The following is a 21,145-nucleotide window of genomic DNA, read 5'->3' on the forward strand; positions in this document are numbered from 1 at the left end:
CAGCTGAAATTAAGACCCTCCTCCTAATGCCCTATATTGTGTTCTATCCCACCACCAGTTTATGAACTCTGTAATTTCAGCAAATGTTACACTTCTTGCTCATGAGTGTGAACTGCCAATGTGAACATCCCAGTATTTCTTATTCACACAGTTCTACTTCCAAAATCCCATTTTCTATCATTTATCAGTCATCTTATTTTTTGCCCATCTCTTATATTCACTGCATGTCAGTTAAAGTGGTAAAAAAAAAAAAAAAAGGATGAATAATAGAATAACAGGTTTTGGACAGATGGGCATATTAGTTTTTCAACTAACAAAAAGTAGTTTACAGAAAATTTTTCTAAATTATAATTTGAAAAATAAGCCACACTGGTTAAGTTATACATCTGTTCATGTAAATGTGCATTTAGATTAAATAAAAGGATTATAAAAATGATAAATTATCACTTTAATTTGAATAATCTGTATCATCAAGAAGATTGGAATTACCTGTAGATGTAGTTCTTTATCCAACTGACTGATTCCTTGGGCAAGTTTTGCTAGTTGTTCAGCAATTACAGCTTGATGAATAGATTGGGAAGTATAAGTCTTTACATCAAAGTCTTCACTTAAAAAATCACTATAACACTCTGGAAGAAAACAATAAGGAAAAGTCTTTATCAATTATGCTGCACCAAATCACAGACATAAACAACAAAACAATTACAATCATAGTTAACATATTTTGAGGTATTTCTATACACCAGAAACTACTGTAAATAAGAAGAGGAAGAGGCAGCAGCAGAAGAGTGGTAATATTCACTGAGGGCTTACTATGTGCCAGGCACTGATCTAAGCACTTCCCAAGTATTAACTCACACAACCCTGTTGAAACTATCATTTTCCCCATTTCGTAGATGAAGAGACAGTCACAGACGTGGCATGCAACTTGTCCAACCTTATTGTCTAAGATATGAACCCAGGCAGTCTAGCTGCAGAGCCCACACTCTTAACCACTATGCTACACTACTAAAAGTTAATTTTTATGAGTGAGTCAAAAGGAAAATATTGAGTAAAACATTAAAAATGAACTACTCCCCATAGCCTTTAACAGAAAAAAATAAGGTCGCTGACAATGACAACAGAGAAATTAACTACATTTGATATTTATAGTCTCTGATATCTCTAGATCAATGCACAAATACTGTTATAAAAAAGTGAATCTGGAATTTTAATAAAAATAAGCAAATACAAACTTATAGGTATTACTGAAATTTAGGATTTATAAAATAGTAAACGAAAAGAGAAACTTCAAAATAAACTCTTGACGGGGAAAAGTGATGCTAGATGTTAAGATATATTTCCCTATAGAAATCCACAAATCCGTGAATGAGAGAAAAATTGGGGAATTATGAGTTAAAAATAGATATGTAGAAATGAGCTCAATGTAGGTATAAACCACTATTTCCTAACCATGATAGCTGTAAGACTGCCTGACAGCTTATGAAGTTAACAAGCAAAATAGAGTACTTATGAGAATAGTCCATGAGAGCAAGATCTTTTTTACTACCATATCCCTAGAGCCTAAACAATGCCTACCACATGGCAGGTGCTCATTATTAGTTGAACAAATTAATTAACCTATATGTCAGCTGGAAGTTATTCCGCATTCTTCACTACTTTCAAAGTAGGGTGAAGTAAAAGGAAAGGGCTATTCTAGCCTTAATGCTGAGAACCATCTCCTTCTAGTTTGCCACCTAGTTTGCAGAATTAAGGATCCTGCCAGGCAGACAAGTGGAGAAGGCCATTTCAAGAAGAAGGAAGGTTCAGAGGCAGCAAACATCATGGCGTGTTTTGAGAAATAGGAGGAATATTGATTTCGGTATGTCTAGACCACAGTGTGTTGGGCAGAAGGGGTTAAAAATGATGAGTTAAGGTTCCAAAGGAAGGTTGGGAGGCAGTTTGAAAAGAGGCTGGTAAGACATCCAAATGTTCAGACTACACCACATTTAAGGTTTTAAATCCAAGAAAGAACACTGTAAGCTTTGCTTATAGAAGTTTCTGGCAGCAATATGGAGGGTAAGTGAAAAGGGATTAGCCACACTTATGTTTTGGAGCTGGCTGGTAATGGCTCTTAAGAGCTGTTAAATTTTCAGAAATTTTGTGAGCCAACTCACATGTAGGTACCTTAAAACTAACTATGGTGAGAGGATTAACACCATGAAAATTGGCATCCACTACAAAATCAGGGCTTTACCTATTTTCCCAGAAGCTGGTTTACCAGCACACCTGTGTAATAGAGCCAAAGAGGCCAGTAAGGTCACTTAACAACCCAAGTGACATGATGAAGGCCTAACACAGTGGCACTAAGAATATCAAGGAAGCGACGAATCTGACAAATATTCAGACACTATAATGTGCAGGACTTAGAGTTAAGCTGAAAACAGGTGATTAGGTAGAGCAAGAAGAATAATTCCCAAGTCCCTTGATTAACTGACATAGGGAATTCAGCTTTGCATTAAGCCAGACCATTAACCTCCAAAGAACTCAAAATCTGCATAGAAAGAATCATATATCTAACTAGCCATAAGTAATTAATGGTAACAGAGTCTACCAGAGAAAAAGGTTACAGGAGAGAGGTTAAAATTCATTTCAACTTTTCATATGTAGAACCAGTACAATTTGTTCATACGTAGGCTTTTATATATAGAACTATGAGTGCTTGTTCACTATCAACATAGAACTGTCCAGTAAACAGTTCTATAGTTCATAAGAAAGGTAAGGACCACATGTGTTTGTGCGCAGATATTAATTTTGATACCATGAAAAAAGATAACGTGATTTAGGAAGAAATTTTATAATGCGCAAAAAGAGGGAAATGGGGGAGACAGGGTTCAGAAGCCAAGAAAACACCAAAGATCTAGGGGTAGAGGAAATGAGAGCAATCAGAGACGAAGGAGTGTTCAGACAGAAAGAAACAGGAGAGAATGGCAAAAAACAAACTGGGCATTATGAAGTAAATGATCAGTAGCGGCAAAGATCTTCCAAAGATCTAATACAATGTAGGTTGAATACTGGCCATTGGATTAGCATTTGAAGACCATCCTCAAAAAGTCATATAATGCTTCTCTTTTACAGTGTTCTCATTCCTATAGGAAGCACACAGTAACACCTCACAAAATTTCAAATTATGCATCTGCACATCAACCCTATAATCCTATTCTCTATCACTGACACAGTGCATCACTCGATGATGGAAATGTTTAATTCCTTAGGAATGTTGCAGGGGATGAGTGAGTGAACTACTCAATTAGGGGCAAACTGAAGAAGACAAGTATCTAAAAGAAAATGGAAAAGAGCACTTAGAGAATTAAGATTTTTTTCTTTAAAGCATGGAACTCTCAAGCCACATAAGGAAAACATTTCCAGAAAGCAGTCATACATTTTTACAAGCTCAAGTAAAATAAGGATCAAAAAAGTGTCCATTTTATTTACCCACAAGGAAGTCATTGAAGACCTTGGCAAAGTTTTTTCAAAAGCATAGAATGAGAATGACCGGGTCCTTGAGAATACAGGAAGAAATTCCAGAGCACAAGTGGAGAGACTGTCCTTAGGAAGGAGCAGAGACTCCACTTATGTTGTAATTGAAAATATGAGAGAAAAAGGGAAGAAAGGATGGTTGCAAGTTCAACTTTAGCTTAGGTTTGATGGCAAGAAATGGAGAAAGCTCACACCTGATGGATTTTTTTTTCTTTTTTTAGAGAAAAGTGGAAAGTCATTTGTTAAACTTGAAGGGAGAGGTCTCAAATGCGTAAAGATTTAAATAATCGCTGTGGAAAATGGGAAAGCAGAAATACAAAATGCAGAATTGAGGAATAGTCACCCTCCAAAAACTGATTACAGTTCCTGGATTGCATTCTACTGAACTGTATACCCATGTCTGGCATGTGTTGTTTTTTCCACTTCTTAACCTGAGAAAGTTCTATTTACACTCCAAAACCAGTTCTATCTAGACTTTCCTGATACTCCCTCCTCTGTATTGTTTTACCTTGTACACAATTCTACTGCTACCCTTACAGGCCTACATTAAGTGCCTACCTTTACAGCTCTACAAGACCATCTCCCCTACTAAAATGGTGAGCTGCTTTAAGGTGGGACTTGCACATATACCAGGAGCTCAAAACTTGCTTAAATGGAATTTAAATTAAAATACAAAGATGCATTAGACAGAGATCTTAACCTGGAGAATCGAACATAATCTAGTTCAGAACAACAACATCATTAGCAAGTTTTGACAAAAGTATATAAATTATGAAAGGCAATAATAAGATATACAACAGTCAAACAATTTACAACTTTATTTCATTCCTTTATAACCTACTTTAGTCTGCAAATGTGTGCATATGCTTCTCACTGTGATGTTCAATTAAAAAACATTCTGCACCTACTATATGGAAGGTAACGTTACTAACACTGTGGAACAATGCAGTAGAAAGATTATCAAAATACTTTAATACAAAGTATAACGTAATGACACCTCGGGAAAAAAATTAAGAACAGATGAGAAGGGTCTCAGAAATGTAAACTTTAGTCTGAAAGACAGATTCGGGGCTTATTAACTGAATTGATACAATTTAATGAGCTTCTCAAACGTATTATATTTAGCTTATCTTCTACTTTCTAGCAATTTCTACCCAAAACTATCAATAAACGTGCTATATTCAATACATATGGTTAATCCCAGCCTGAAAGAATGCTCTACACCCTTCCTTCGTGTATGGTTGTGGATAAAACGCCTTGCTAAGAAACAAACGAGCTTGCAAGTGGGGCCACTTGTACACACCAAGAATTTAAGAGGAAATTTTCCCACCTCTTTTTAAAAATAAGGCCCTCTTTCATCAAGTATCTGTCGTCTGTTCTAAGTCTTACACCTTTCGTGTAAGACTTGAATGCTTCACCTTTTCGTCAAGAACTGCGGCAGCAGCCAGTAGCTGCCAACGGAGGTCACCGGGTGCGAGGTCCCAGGACTTCATGGAAACCCCAAGTGTGTGTGTGGAGGGTAGAATTAAAAAAAGAGGAGCAATCAGAAATCAGGTGTCCCAGGAAAATCAGGAGGCCAGCGCCCAGAAGCCAGGGGGCCGGGCGGAGGGGAGTGGTCACGTCGAGACCGGAAAACTTTCTGCAAAGCGACGGGTTGAGTCCACCACCAGGGCCCAGGTGCGGAGGAGGACAGCCCGCAAACCCGATGACCCGACCCACCCCGACTCCTTACCGTCCTGCAGAAGCTCCCTTACTGTCGCCGCAGCCGCCCCAGAGCCCAGAGTGCCATGGCCAGCCACAGCGATTCCGCCGTCTCCACCCTCCATGTTGGCAGGTGCCGGGGTGATGACGTCAGCGGCGGCCCTGCCCAGAGGGTGACGCAAAATCCCAGCGCTGAACGCTCCGCTCCGCCCACCCTGGCCGCCTGGTGAGTCGGCTTAGTCAGCTGAAGCCTGGCTGAACGTGGCTGGGATTCGCGTGGGTCCTGGAGTAGGCGGGCGCCGAGGGTCCAGCGCACCCAGGAAGCCGAATCCGCGGGGCCGGCGCTTTCAGCTGTGTCCTGCCGCGCCGCGCCGGCTGGTGTCGTTCCCCTGGCCTAAAAGAAAGTGGGCGCCGGAACGTGGCCGCAGCGATTATCGCTAAAGCAAGTATTTAACCTAAGAAGGGATTCTCGGTGGAGGCCGGAGAGAAGAGCGGGGGTTTCTGGGAACTTGGCTGGTCTCTACAAGCACAGCTGGCGGGAGTTAATAGTTACCCAACTTTCTCTGCTACACGCCTTGGTTTGCAATTCTGGGGTAAAAACAGGCGAGATAGGCTTGGGAAGGAAAGTTGCCGGGAATGAAGAGCGTGAGAATTAGGGAGAGCCGAAGGGTCGATGAAGAAGGAAGACTGCACCAGGAAAATACAAGTGGACTCAGTCTCCGGCCTCCCAGGAGATCTGGACCTATTTTTCTACTTTCTCTCACTTTCAGCTACATGCTATGAATGATGCCAAACTTTTTCATATTACAATCTGATGGATTTTCCATATCTCAACTAACAGTGTTGAGCTGTAAAATCAAGTTAGTTCCTGTCATCTTCTCCGCTGCTACAGCTGCATTATTCATTCACCTAGATTTCTCCCAAAATAAATACTAATAAATCGACAATCACACGTATGCAAGAAGTTAATGTAAGCATTTCTTCATAAAAAGTAATGCAACTCTTCCTTTATGTACACAGAAAGCCATTTTTTTTCCAATTCAGAGTTTCCTGATTCTCTTGATTCTGCTAAGACTGTTTCAAGAGATGCTGTAATAGTACTTAACCTGTGCCAAACTCTTTTCTAAGTACTTTATAAATCTAAATGGATTTAATACTTATAGCAACTTAGGTAAGCAAGTTTCATGATACACTGTATTCTGCTTTCTCTTTGTATTAGGTTTTTCCTTAGCATAATTTGATCTCAATCACAATGTGAATAGGATTGATGTTTCTGAATGGAGGTCACATGAATTACCAAGGGCAGCGTACTCAGACCCAGATTTGGGTTCATAATCCATAATACACAAAATTTTAAATCTTAAATGTTAATAAGGATATCTTTGAAATATGTGGTCTTTTTTTGGCTTTTACGTTAGACGATTCTAGGAAAGTTGCATAATATTCGTTTAGTTAATGAAGACTTTTGATACTGTACTATACATACCAGCATGAGTTTAGACTCAATCCATAACTTATCCCAAAGGACCTAATAGGTAATATAGACATCCATTTAATCATACATTTGTACCAGGTGCTTTAGAATATATGAATTTATTTTTCCCAAGCTTAGCTGTACACTGAAATCACCTGGAGACCTTTAAAAATCCAGAGATTCACATTCGGTTGCTCTGGGATATGATTTAGGTATCCTAATTCTTAAAAGCTCCCCATATCATTCTTATCTACAACCATAGTTGAGAATTAATGACTTATGTATTCATTCAGCAAAATTACAAGGATGAATAAGAATGAAATTGTTCTTGGTACAGTCACTGATGACCTTACCATTGCACACTTTTTAGTCTTTACCTTACTTAACTTTTCTGTGATGTTTAAGAGGCATATCTCATCCCTCCTTCCTAATACTCTCCCCTCTCTTGGTTTTTGAATGTCACTCCAGGTTTCTTATTCCCAGCTCCAGAGGTCACTTCTGTCTCCTTTGCATTCTTTTTATCTTTTACTTAAATGTTAGTGTTCTGGAAGGATTTCTTGCAAGATAAGGCATTCTTAAGTACTTTGCCCATGTTTTAGTTTCAATTTATCTAAAAGTGAAAGGTTCAATATATAGCTCTAGCTTTTTCCTGAGCACTATATCTTTATAAACAGTCATAGGCATTGCCATCTGGAAATCCCATGAGCACCTCAAATTCAGTGTACCCAAATGTGATCCCCTGCCAAAACCTATCCCTACTCTGGTTCTCTATTTCATTGATTGGAATTTCCATCCATCCAGTCCCTAAAGCCAAAAGTATAATGTCATCCTAGAATTCTTTCTTCCTACATAGCATGCACTGTCATGAAGTGATTTCCACCTCCTAAATATCTTACCAGTTTATTTTTATTTCTAAATGTATTCTTTTATCGCTGTTTTCACTCCCCAAATCCTGGGCCAGATGCTCATTATACATGGCCTGGTCCACAACAATTGTCTCTTTACTGATATTTTGCCAACAGGCCTGCTCCCTCCAGTGAAATCTTTCTAAATCAGAAATCTGATCATGTCATTTCTATGCTAAAATTTTTCAGTTAAAACTGGTATACAAAGTGAGACATACAGCCTGTACAAAAATATCTGGTATACCCATGGAAGTATGTCATGTACATATGTTAGCAAGTTGTGTGCATATGTGAAATTCACCTACTGAGAGGAAAAAATGGTTGAGAACCAAGGCCATACATTACAAAATCTAAAAAATCTTGGTATATAAGGCCCATTACTATCTAGGCCCTCTTATTCCCTCTCTAGTCCGGTTACAACTCAAGCAACATTAATGAGTCACTGAAAACATCAAACACTTTCAAGCCTCTATGGTTTTATATGTGTTCTCTGCAAATGTATACTCTCCCATCTCCCATGCAGTGTCAGCTCAAGCTTTCTTTCCTTCATTGTTAGTGACTTCTCTCACTTCTCTAGACAGTTATTTCCACAATGGTTAAATTTGTGTGTGTGCGTGTGTGTGTGTATTAGAGCTATTATTTTATGTTATTATACCTAACTCTAATACATTTTTAAGGACATAGGAAATGTATTTTTGCCTGTATTTCCAACATGTAGCAGGAACTTACATGTGTTGAATGAATAAATACATGTCCATGCCCTCAAAAACTCATGAAGAGACAGACATGTGTTGTTATTATGCTCTATGAAAGTAAGTGCAAGTGCACATGATAACCGAGGAATGGGTATAGTGGGTAAGTAAGATCAACTCTATCTAGGATTCAGAGAAGACTGGAAGTCAAAATTGGAAATTATGAGTGTGCACATAGAATGTGGGACAATGAAGATGTACTCAAGATTTAATTAAAGGTACCACATGGTACACTTCTGGGAGATGGAGAAGTGGAGGAAACCCCAGGTTTCTGACTTGAGAGAGTATAGGTGGATGGTAACAGCATAACTAGGATATGAAATGCAAGAGAGAACAAACAGGTTTGACTCATGAAAGAGAACTGCCCTTTTGTCCTTTACGTATGTGGCATAACATTGTTCTAATTTTTATTAGAAAAGATAAAATGCTAATAACGTTGTCTAAATTTTTCTTAAGTTGGACTCATTGAACAGTTATTATTAGTAAAACTAGTTTATCTTATTCTAACTGCACATTCTACCTACGGAAATTAAAATTATTGGTTTTATTTAGGTTATATCAGTACTTTCAGGATGAGCCACATTTTTAAAAAATTGCATGTTGAGCAATTAAACCTTTCTAAAGTTAGCTCATATATGTTTCTAAGACCAAAAGTTGGAATGTGGAAAGTAGCTAACACTGTGAAATGACAGGATTTTAAGTATAGCAATTATAAAATACTATGAACTACCTAGTTTAATCATTTGTACCTTTTTGGATATAAAAGCGATTTACTATGCAATTACATAATTATAATTGAAATTTTCACTAGATAATACTACATTTAAATTTTTTTAAATAATAAAGGTTTTTTTTGCCTTCTGATTTAGGTACAAGGAATAGAAGTTGAGAAAATATACTATTATATTTTTGGAAATGCTTACTACTAACTAAAGTTATTCAATTAATGCCATTTAACTTTCCTGGATAAAACAAGGTATTTCAAAGTGCCAGGCATACACAGTATGATATACAATATAATTCCGATCAAATTTCCTGGTTTATCATTGCCAAAGTAACATGGAAAAATTAAAAAGTAACACGAAAAATCATAACATGGTATACTATGAAAAAATTTTGTAGTTTTCTGCATCTTGAGCATTTATTAATTTGAGCAGAAAATGTTGCTGTAATGAGTTAAGTATAGAATTTGAAACGGTTAGTGGTTGACTCGAACAAGTATAATTTGTATAGAACTTAAACATAATTTCCCACTATGCTAAAAACTATCAGTGCCATATAAATAGAGGTAGAATTCTGTTGTAGCCTATTTGATACTGTGAAAAGAAGCTAAAAAGATTCCTGAGCCCACAGTTTGATGAAAAATATATATTCTTGGCAATCGAAATTGTTAGAATGATGGGAATTTATCTAATGAAAGTAAATTTCTCTGTGCAAACTGATTGTCTTTTTCAGATTTGAAACGAATCTATATTCATGAAGAAGGACTGCATACAAACCACAATATGTCAAGAAAGAAAAAAAGATCCAATAGAAATGTTTCATTCTGGGCATCTGGTTAAAGTCTGTGCTCCAATGGTTAGATATTCAAAGTAAGTATTGTTAAATGGTTAACGAACTAAGATGTGATTTCCTTTTTATGCTCTGACTTTTTAAAAATAAGACTACCTCAACCACATGGGATCTTCAGACACACTTAACTTTGGGATCACTATTTAGGCTTATGTCCTGGTATTACCACTTGCCTGACATGTGTGTGACCCTGATTAAACAATGAACCTCTCCAAGCTTTACTTTTTATATCTATAAAAATGGTAGTGCTTACAACTCCCACCTATAAAGATATAATGGGTATTAAATAAATATAAGCATTCATGCAGAGGACAAATCCCCAAGACTGCCATTGCTGGGTCATATTGTAGTTATATGTTTAGTTTTAAGAAACTGCCCAACTTTCAGATTGGCTGTACATTTTTATGCTCCCGCCAACAATGTTTGAGGGATGTAGTTTCTCTTCCTCCTCACCAACTTTTCACAATGTCACTGTTTTGTTATTTTAGCTGTTCTCATAGGTTTGCAGCAATATCTCCTCATGGATTTCCATTTACTTTATGGCTAGTAATATCGAACATCCTCTCATGTGCTTATTTGCCATTTGCATGCTGTTGAAGAAATGTTTATGTCTTTTGCTAATATTCTAATCGGATTGTTTGCTCTTTTACTATTAAGTTGGTTTTTAAATTTTTTCAATTGTAAAATACACAACTTAAAATTTACTTTTAAAACATTTCAAGTGTATAATTCAGTTTGTTAAATACATTCATATTGTTGTACGTTCAGTCTCTTTTCATCTTACAAAAGTGAAACTTTATACCCATTAAACTCCATATTCTCTGTTCCCCCCAGCTCCTGGCAACCACCATTCTACTTTGTTCCTCTACGAATTTGACTAGTCTCAATACTTTATATAAGTGGAATCGTACAATATGTATTTTTGGGGAACTCGCTTATTTCATGTAACATATCCTTGAGGTTCATCCATGTTGTAGCATTTATCATAATTTCCTTTTTAAGGCTGAATGATATTTCACCGTATGTATATATACCACATTTTCTTTATTCGTTTGTCAGTTGACGAACACATGAGTCGCTTCCATCTTTTGGCTGTTGTGAGTAATGCTGCTGTGAACGTGGATGTATAAATATCTTGAGACCCTGCTTTTGGTTATATGCCCAGAAATGGAATTGCTGAATCATATGGCAATTCTATTTTTATTTTTTTGAGGAACTTCCATATTGTTTTTCATGGTGGCTACACCAATTTACATTCCCATCAGCAGTGCACAAGGATTCTGATTTCTTAACATCCTCACCAATACATGTTTTTGTTCTTTGTTTCTTTTTTATTTTAGCCATTCTAATGGATGTGAACTGGCACCTCGCTGTGGTTTTATATTTCCCTAGTTATGTCAAACATCTTTTCATGTGCTTATTGGCCATTTGTGTATATTTACTATTGAGATTTAAGGGTTCTCTACATATTCTAGTTACCACTCTTTTCTCAAATGTGTGGTTTGCAAATATTTTCTCCCAGTATGTACCTTACCTTTTTATCCTCTTAACGAATGGACTTTTGCACAGCAAAAGTTTTTATTTATTGATGAAGTCTAATTCATTAATTTTTTATTTTGTAAATTGTGCTTTTGGTGTCAAGTGTAAGAAATGTTTGTGCAGCTCTAGAGTCTAAAAATTTTCTGTTTTTTCTCTTTAAGTCATAACTTTATGTTTTGCATTTAAGACTATGATCAGTTTTGAGTTATTTTTTGTATAAATGCAAGGCTTAAAGTTTTTTTTTTTGCCTATGGATGTCTAATTTATTCACCATTTGTGGAAAAGTCTATCTTTTCACTTTTGAATTACTTTTTCATCTTCGTCAAAAGTCAGTTGGGCATGTTCGTATGGCTCGTCATCTGGATTCTCTATTTTGTTCCACTGATCTTTGTGTCTATCCCTCCACCAATACCACACAGTCTTGATTTCTAAAGCTAGCTATGTAACCTTGAAATCAGGTAAACTGAGTTCTCCCACTTTTTCTTTATCAAAATTGTTTTAGCTATTCTAGTTCATTTGCCATTCCAAATAAACTAGTATGATAGTCTATATCTGCAAAACATCTTGCTGGAATTTTCATAAGAATTATATTAAATATGCATATCAACTTGAATATAATTGAATTCCTTACTATTCTGAGTCACCCAACTCATAAACAGTGTCTTTCCATGTTTTTTAGATCTTGTTTGATTTCTCTCATCAGTATTGTATAGTTTTCAGAGTGAGTTCTGTGTGTGTTTTGTAAAACTTAAATTCAATTATTTCTCTTTTGAGTGATTGTAAATAGATTTATACTTTTAATTTCAGTATGTATGTGTTTATTGCTGGCATATAGAAATAAAATTGATTTTCATATGTCAAACTTCTTGAACTCATTTTTTGGTTTTAGGAGAATTTTTTTTGATAAATTCCTTAGGATTATCTATGTAGACTATCATGTCATCTGCAAATAAGGACAGTTTTATTTTTTCCTTTCCATCATATGTCTTTTGTTTCCTTTTCATGCCTTATAACACTGACTAGAAGTTCCAGGGCTATATTGAATAAGAATGATGACAGCAGACATCTTTCCTTGTTCTTGATCTAGGGAGAAAGTGGTCTTTTATCTTTAATATAATGTTAGCTGTGGGGTTTTTTTTTTATCATGCTCTTTCTCAAGCTGAGAGAGTTCCCCTCTATTCCTGTTTTTCTGAGAGGGATTTTTTTTTCTTTTTAAAATATCATGGATGAGTATTGTTTTGTCAAATGCTTTTTCTGCATCAATTGATAAATGATTTTTTTTCTTTAGCCTACTAATATGGTGGATTACATTGATTCTGACTATTGAACCTTCTTATTAACTGTTTTTTTTTTTTTTTTCTGACACCACCACAGCAGAAGGATGAGAAGGCACCACATCATTCCTATCAGGTGGAGGTAGAAGTCTAGATCTTTTTTGACACTCTGAGGGCAGGGAGCTCATTACTGCTGAGCAGGGGTGACAGTTACAGCTCCTCACGGAGGGGTGGTCTAGTCCTGGCTCTTCAGGAAGCATGCCCTAATACTACTCCCATTGAGGAAAGAGAAAGGCACCTCACTACTCCTGGGGATGTGTGGAAGTCCAGACTCCCCACGTGGCTGGCACGGATACCACTGAGGTGGGCCTTGTTACTGATCAGCAGAGAGTACAGCCCCAGCCACCTACCTGGCCTTTTCTGATACTACTTTGGAAGGATGTTAGAGACCTTGTTATAGCCTTGAGAAGGTAGAAGTCTAGGCTCCACACTCAACTTTTTCTTATGAAGGCAGAGCCACAGTTTTCTCTCTGGTGTTTGGCCTGAGTAGAGCCATTGTTATCTAAAGAGTTTTCTCTCTTGTTAGGCTTCCCTTTTCTGGGTCCTTTAGTTAGGAAGAACAGACTTTGGTTGGGGTTGTTTTTGTCTACAACTATTGGTATTTCCAGGTTGCCAGCTCCATACCTGGGATATTTGAGGCGAAAAGAAACCCAAGAAACTCAACATTATCTTTCCTCAGGTCCTGACATCACTAGCCTGCTGCTTTCTTCTCTGCCTTTCAGAGTTTTCTTACGTTTTACATATAATATCCAGAGTTTTTAGTTAAGCTGGAAGAATAGGGAAAAGTACATCTCCTCCATCTTCCTATAGGCAGAACTTTAATAAGTTTTTAATAATTAGCTAAATTAAACCTGGAAGTACATATGATTGTGGTGATTTAAAATGCCTAACTAAAGTTTTATATGCTTACAGATTGGCTTTTAGAACACTAGTAAGAAAATACAGTTGTGATCTGTGCTATACACCAATGATAGTTGCTGCTGATTTTGTCAGATCTATAAAAGCCAGAGACAGTGAATTTACCACAAACCAAGGTATGTGAAACCTAGAGTTTGCTCACTTTGTAAAACTTAGAAAATAAAACAAAACTATCTTAGCCAATGAGACAACACACTGCCAAGATTTTATTTTAAAATCTTTTCGTTTTTTTTATTCGTTTGCAATGTCTTTTTAAATATATTTTTATTCAGTGCCTTGGAACTATGGATGACATACAAAATATAAGGTCAGTCTTCCTTAGGGCCTCCATTCTCTCACACAGACTATTAGAGTCCTATCTCACTGCCCCCAGTTTTGTCTCATTCCAAACTATCCTCCAAACAGCCCAAAGTGATCTTTCCAAAATGTAAATTTGATCACATCTCTTAGACCTAAAAGCAGTGATTCTCAAAGTGTGATTCCCCAGACCAGCAGCATCAACATCATCTGGAAATGTGATAGAAATGGAAATTCCCAGGCTCCACTCCAGGCCTAATCAGAGACTCTCAGTACGTGGTCCAGCAATCTGTTTTAAAAAGCCCTCTAGATGATTCTGAGCTTGCTAAAGATTGAGAATGACTGGCCTAAACAGCAAAATTCCAGCACCTGTGAATAATATATAACATTCTTCATGATTTAGCCTCCAAATACATCTTCTGCAACTTTGTCTTCCATTAGTTACTCTCCACAGCCCACTGACGTCATTCTTTACATATAGTAAGTTATTTTAAGTCCCCGAACATGCCCTATTCTCTCACATTTCTCTACCTAGAGTATCTTTCTCAGCCATACCTATTTCCTATGTCCCTATTCTCTCTGGATAAACGACACTTTATGCTTCTTAATCCAGTTCTCAGATTTTGTGGCCAAAGTACTTTCCTAACCACCATCCACTCATGTCCTTTCTTTGAAGCACAGGCTTTATGTTGTATTTAATCCTACTGTGTTGTAATTACCTCTTTATATACTTGTCTCTCCCACTAGACTATGGGCTTGTCAAGGGCTAGAACTATTTCTTACTGATTTGTATCAGCTTCTAGCAGTGTTAAAAATACATTAGACCAATGAATGATTGTTAAATTGAAATTCTGTAACTCTCGAGTTACAAAAGAGAAAGTACCTTATGTCCTCAGAAAAAAGCAGATTCTATCCCATGATAATACTGTAAATCAGGGATTGCCATCAAAATTCTGAATCAGTGGAACTAGGGTGGTACCCAGAAATCTGCATTTTGGCAGACACCCAGTAAATCTCATATAGGTAGTCCTCAAAAAAACCTTTAGAAAAATTTAAAAACATTTATCCAGAGTTTATAACACTAACCCAAAGATGAAAAAGATATGTCCTTTAAAACCTAGGAAAGCTCTGATACATTTGGTTATATTAAAATTTAAACTTTTATATGTAAGAAAAGAGCACAGAGACAAACCCAAACTGGGAAAAATGTTTATAATATTTTTGATAGTTATGATATATAGCAGAATTCATTTCATTGTTTCATTAAAAAATTAAATAAGAAAAGGAACAACTAAAAGAAAAATTGTGCAAGAAAATGTAAAGAATTTGGAGAGTGAGCCCACGAATAAAAATATACACTGTTGGATATCCAATGTAGGATAAGTTATGAGAAAACAAGAACTTTCATCCATATTGGTGTATATCTATACTGGTGAACTCTTTTCAAAGAAATTTTTGTAATATCAGAATATTAGCTACCTATCCAATAGTTACACTCTTAGGAATTTAACCCATGAATATACTCACAAAAGCATGTATGTAAGAGTATCCTCATCACATTGCTTGCAAGAGCCACAGATGAAAAGAATTCTAGAAGTACACTGTGTGGTTCATCTATATAGTAGAATATGCCACTAAAAAGAAGAAAATAGGTCTAACTATAGCTCCCAGATATATCACATAAAAAAAAAAAGAGTAGGCATAGCAGTGTACATAGAATGTTCACATTTGTTTAACTTTTACAGGTACACATAAAATTATTCTGGAATACAATAAACTAATGCTCACCTTTGGAAAAGGGATCTGTTTGTCAAGAATATAATACTTTTCATTTTAGTAAATTTTATACTGTTTGAATTTGTACTTAATGTAAATTCCTTTTAACTTAAAATATTTAAAATTATGTTATTACTACCTTGTTTGAACAGTTGTTATTTATCATGTACAAACAGTTTGGTATCTCATGTGAGTGTCTGTGTATGTCTGTGTGTGTGTTTCTGTGAATTTTAATGTTGAGCTATTCATTTTATCAGGTGATTGCCCATTGATTGTTCAGTTTGCTGCTAATGATGCAAGACTTTTATCTGATGCTGCTCGTATAGTCTGTCCTTATGCGAATGGAATAGACATTAACTGTGGTTGCCCTCAGAGGTAAAGCTCAAAGAAGTTGAAAGAATTTTCAAAAAAGATTAGAAAAACTAGTGAACATTACCAAGAATTAAAAAGTAAGGAAAATATAGTTAAAGCACTTGGCCTTTATATAAGAAGCAAGAAAAGGAAAGATTACTAAGGAACATACATACAAAAGCATTTCCCAATGACTAAAAGTGTTTTGTCTCACCTCACCTCTCGAATTTTTTTAATATGTGGATCTGCCTTGACTCTCATCCATAAGTAGTTATGTGAGACACTAATGTTTATAGCAATCCCAAGAATGTATTTTTACTGTCATGTTAGACATATTTGCTCTAGAAACTATAATTCTGTGATTTGAGAGATCACCACTTATTCTCTCCTAATTTTCTTTATAAGAATACTTCCTTATAATTATCTTTTTTTTCATCACCACAGTTATTTGGTTGATTCTAAGTAATGGGGTACTGATAGGATGCACTTAATTTGACAATAATATCCCTACCTTTCTAGCACTGTACTAGATTATCTGACAGTAATTCAAAGTGTGTCCAAAGAATAAAATCAAAATTTTAAGTAATCCAAATCAGATTAGACATATTTGTATACCCATTAAGTGAGTTAAATAAGCTGTTTAGTAGTGTTGGCATGCTGTAAGCCAAAACTATCTCTCTACTATTAAGACTAATAAAACCTCGTTATGTACAATAAACATCAAATTTGGAATTCAAAAAATCTGAAAAATTGCAGTTAATTACAAATACTTAAATCTGTTTTGGTTGAATGAATTTTAATTTAATTGTCTCACTTGCCAAAGAAAAGCATTTCCCCTAAGCCCTTTTTGAGCTGGGAACATGTTTTCCTAATTTCACATTGATCCACTTAGAAGTGTTGGATCTGGGAATTGTAAAAATCTGATTTCATTCCAGATCGCTAGATAGATAAATAGATAGATGCACTTATAGTGCTTTTATAAATTTATTTTCTCTTCCAGCTATTTACAGTTTATTTGCTGTGTTTGCTTTATAAAGGTGGGCAATGGCAGAAGGTTATGGAGCTTGCTTAATAAACAAGCCAGAACTTGTTCAAGATATGGTGAAACAAGTAAGAAATCAAGTGGAAAATCCCAGATTTTCAGTATCTATTAAAATAAGGTAAAGACAACATTTTAATCTATTGACAAGATAGTTCTTAGGAAATAAAAAGCATATTCCTTTTGTCTGGTGCTATGGGGTTATCTATCCTTAATAAATTTATAGCTGGTATATGGAAATGTTGAAACAACAATTAATAAATGAGTATATGCCATAATTTTTATTTATAATCAAAACTAACTCTTTGTATTTTTTAACAGAAATTAAAAACATCCCTTTATTATTAAAAACTTTCCCCCAAAAGAAACTCTCAACTTTTTCCATGTACTAAATTAACGCTAAGAAACATTCCTGGTACCAAGAGTGGAAAATGAAAATGGTATTTACACTAAAATTTCACAATGAAAATAAACCAGGAATTGTTTTCGTGGTGACAGGATAAAAACATATTTCAAAATAAAGTATTTTCTCACTTGGTGGTTGTGATATAGACAGCAAATATTAGGATAGCATCTTTCTGTTCATGTGTGACAGTAATTGGATGATTTTTCAGTTACAAAAGCCAAAGGAGAGGAGCACTAGGTAAGATAAAACTTGTCATCCATTGTTGCTACTCATGAAATAGCAAAATTTAAAATCTTAAATGATAGTGGCATGTAATGATATAGCAAAACTAACTGTTTTATAGGAAATACTTTAGTTTTATTAATTTTAGCATTGATTTGTGTGCTTTGAAAAGATGGATATAATTTTGAAATTATAGGATCCATGATGACCTTACAAGAACCGTAGATCTTTGTCGAAAGGCTGAAGCAACAGGAGTTTCCTGGGTTACAGTCCATGGAAGAACTGCTGAAGAAAGACATCAGCCAGTTCACTATGAGGCCATTAAAATAATTAAGGAAAATATGTCTATACCTGTTATTGCTAATGGAGACATTAGAAGCTTAAAAGAAGCACAAAATGTGTGTCATATTACTGGGACAGATGGTAAGAAATAAGTACCTGAGTTTTTTAACTAGCAAAAAAAAAATGGGAGTGGGATAGTAATTTTGATATGATTTTTCATTATTTTCCTTAAATTAGAGCTATATTTTCTTGTACTGATTGAAGCTAAGCAATTCATTAAAATGCTGTTAACTCTTCTATTTAGAAACAATAAGTTATTTTAATTGTGGTACATTGAGTCAGTTAGTTTTCTGCCACCATCATATCCAGTGAGTGACTAGTTAAGAATCTCCCAGATAGCCTATTAGTAAAATAGAACACCTAGACTAGAATTGTGAGTGAGCACGATTAGTCATAGGAACCAGAGGAACCCAGACTGCTATGCAATTTCATTATTGCCTTAAATTAATGGCATACCAAGTCCTGTGATACCTATTGGTAGATGGGAGAATGCAGATAAACTTAACATTAAGCAAGTCCAATTTATAACAACCAGGATTTACCCTTTAAAAAGAGCCTAAAGACTAATTGTTTAACATAGAAGTCTAAATAAAGAATACCCGTAAGTACATATAAACTTTCTTGGTTTACAAAAAGATATTTCAAAATAGTTTTATAATTGAATTAAACAGACTAATAAAAGGGCAGCGTGAAACTTTGTTATAATAGTTTTTTTTTTTTAGTATCTGTTTGTTTCATTGAGTTTGACTTTATGAGTTGTTAACGTGTGGACAAATGTGATATGCTTTACTCTGTAGGTGTGATGGTAGCAAGAGGACTCTTAGCAAACCCGGCCATGTTTGCTGGATATGAGGAAACCCCACTAAAATGCATCTGGGACTGGGTTGACATTGCTCTTGAACTTGGAACTCCTTATATGTGTTTCCATCAACATTTAATGTACATGATGGAAAAGATAACTTCAAGGCAGGAAAAAAGAGTATTTAATGCTTTATCAAGCACATCCGCTGTCTTAGATTACCTTACAGACCATTATGGGATTTGACTGGACTTCGTAAGTTATTTTAATGTATACTTCAAAGGAACTGTGTTAACATTTTTAAATAAAAGTTTTTATTTTAATACTAAAAGTATGACTCATATAGTATCTGCAAGTTAACATGAAGTTTGTTTTTAATGAAAATAAGTGCAGTGAAGTGACAACAAATGCCAACCTCTACATAAAATGAAAAGGAACAAGAAATTCTATATAGAATTGCATTCAAAACTTTAAAGTTCAGATTGGAAAATCAAACTGGTACTTCCTAATTCATGAATTACACACCTCAAGGTATTTGTTTTAAATTGGAGGTAGCTAAATTTAATTAGATAGGATTTTTTTATAATTTAAAACTTAAGTTCTATGAAACTCTTTAACTGACATTAAATTTGTTATATTTCAAGCCTTCCAGATCCCTTGAAGATTGAGAGCTTGGTAAATATAACTACCTAAAATGATAAAATTAATTTCACTCCACCACATTTTAAGTATAAAAAATTTGGTAGCTAATCTGAAGATGATTTATATGAAATATTATTTCCTGGAAAGTAGTAACCAGATTTTATTTTTAATTCAAAAAAACAATTTTCATGCTGTTTTTATTGATGTTATTTTTATGCCTCTCAGCAGTTAATAATTTTAACTTAAAATTCCATGGTTGGAATGTACTAATAGAATTTTGTTATTAGTGAATGTGTCACTGCAAAAATTAAATATCAAGTTAAAATAAATGTTCCATAATTAAGATATTGGTCTATGTTACCAACATGAAAACTGTTATAAAAGGAGCCAGTTGTCTAAAATTGCTTAATTCGAGTTTGGGAATGTTAAATGAATTAATTTTAACATAAGCACCATGTTGCCATATTTTTTTTCTTAGGCACATCTCTGCTTTCCTTTTTCAATTAATGTAGTTTTAAAGATAACTGGCTTTTTCATTTGACATCAGTAGTTACAATAGGGGGCCATCGACAAAACTTAAGTCGTCATTACGTCTTACGTTTGTAAGTTAACTCTGAGGTGAATTACACTAGTGTTGACAACAGCATAATTAGAGTAAGTCTTTCAAAGAGACCATTGTGGAAAGCCAAAGAGTTCTAAACGTGTTGTTTGTTTAAAAAACTTCCTTATGGTTATGTTGTCTTTTTCTTTTAGACACGATCAAGTATATTTGTGCTAAGTAAAAGCACCGACTTAAATGTTTTTATGACCATATCCTTATGGTTAACTTATGTTGTCTTTTTCTTTTAGATATGATCAAGTATATTTGTGATAAGAAAAAGCACCGACTTCAATGTTTTTATATTCTATAAATTATTTTTTTCATGTTTAATGTTCCCAAAATAATTGTCTCCAGGAAGATACTGTTTTGCATTCCTCATGTTGTCAATGTTGAAAATATATATATTTAGTAATTTTCGTATGTTCACAGAATTTGAAAACCTGGAAAATAGTAATTGAAACAATATACCCATACCCACAATGTTTCCTTCCCTGTCAGTCCCCAAACGTCACGCTAAAGCTTCTTCCCAGTCCATGGACAAGAGCAGAAAAACTTAGAGTATGTTTTGACTACATATTCTAGTCTCAGAAGAAAAACGTTGCACAACTACCCAATCCTGGCCCTTCTAAATTTATTTGCCGACAATGAAACCGTTTCTCCCATAAAACTGCCGGAACAGGAAAGGAGTGCGTTTCAAATACGTTTACTGAATTTGTATCACCTTATCTAACCCTCCGACCCTAGCGCATTTCCTTCTGCCTGCACCCCACGAAGCTCTACCAGAAAACGTCGGTTACCGATACCTCTCCCATCCAAACCACTTTATTGAGAAATATAAAGTCAGCTCTACTCAAGAAACTGCACTTGGGGGGCCACAAGAATCGGGTCGAAAAGTCTGAGTCATCTAATTCCATTACCATATTATAAGTAGAAGACAGTTATTGCTAATCGAGGTA

At 35.3% G+C, this 21,145-nt stretch overlaps 2 protein-coding genes across 8 annotated transcripts in view; one reads left to right on the plus strand and one right to left on the minus strand.

Annotated features, from left to right (window-relative positions):
• COG5 (component of oligomeric golgi complex 5) overlaps window positions 1-5,400 on the minus strand; it is a 290,007-nt gene extending 284,607 nt beyond the window's left edge. Inside the window, exons 1-2 of one of the 3 annotated variants that reach the window (XM_039849028.1) lie at window positions 5,252-5,345; window positions 490-629 (exon numbers count right to left, since the gene is read on the minus strand). In XM_039849028.1, the coding sequence (XP_039704962.1) occupies window positions 490-629; window positions 5,252-5,345 (234 nt within the window). Of the gene's footprint in view, window positions 1-489; window positions 630-4,849; window positions 5,099-5,251 lie in introns of those variants that run through there. The other 2 variants (XM_039849029.1, XM_039849030.1) reach the window with 2 other exon arrangements.
• A 128-nt stretch (window positions 5,401-5,528) lies between these two features.
• Window positions 5,529-20,605, plus strand: DUS4L (dihydrouridine synthase 4 like). 5 transcript variants are annotated; one of them, XM_039849034.1, is made up of 8 exons: window positions 5,529-5,662; window positions 9,807-9,943; window positions 13,709-13,830; window positions 16,045-16,162; window positions 17,176-17,298; window positions 18,002-18,228; window positions 18,945-19,201; window positions 20,438-20,605. In XM_039849034.1, the coding sequence occupies exons 2-7, from the start codon at window positions 9,828-9,830 to the stop codon at window positions 19,190-19,192; spliced, it is 954 nt and encodes a 317-aa protein (XP_039704968.1). In that variant the 5' UTR covers window positions 5,529-5,662; window positions 9,807-9,827; the 3' UTR covers window positions 19,193-19,201; window positions 20,438-20,605. The 5 variants fall into 5 exon arrangements, with proteins under 5 accessions (XP_039704968.1, XP_039704967.1, XP_039704969.1 ...); XM_039849033.1 differs by lacking the exon at window positions 20,438-20,605 and having other exon boundaries at window positions 18,945-19,277; XM_039849035.1 differs by lacking the exons at window positions 5,529-5,662; window positions 20,438-20,605 and adding an exon at window positions 5,856-6,190 and having other exon boundaries at window positions 18,945-19,277.
• The last annotated feature ends 540 nt before the right edge of the window (window positions 20,606-21,145 follow it).

The sequence above is a fragment of the Pteropus medius genome, unplaced genomic scaffold (genome assembly GCF_902729225.1).
Source record: "Pteropus medius unplaced genomic scaffold, Ma_sr-lr_union100, whole genome shotgun sequence".
Classification (NCBI taxonomy): Eukaryota; Metazoa; Chordata; class Mammalia; order Chiroptera; family Pteropodidae; genus Pteropus; species Pteropus medius.

Coding starts and splice junctions, on each gene's coding strand:
- DUS4L (XM_039849034.1), top strand. CDS start 9,828: ATGAAGAAGGACTGCATACAAACCACAATATGTCAAGAAAGAAAAAAA. Junction 13,831..16,044: donor TGAATTTACCACAAACCAAG/GTATGTGAAACC, acceptor TCATTTTATCAG/GTGATTGCCCATTGATTGTT. Junction 16,163..17,175: donor AACTGTGGTTGCCCTCAGAG/GTAAAGCTCAAA, acceptor TGCTTTATAAAG/GTGGGCAATGGCAGAAGGTT.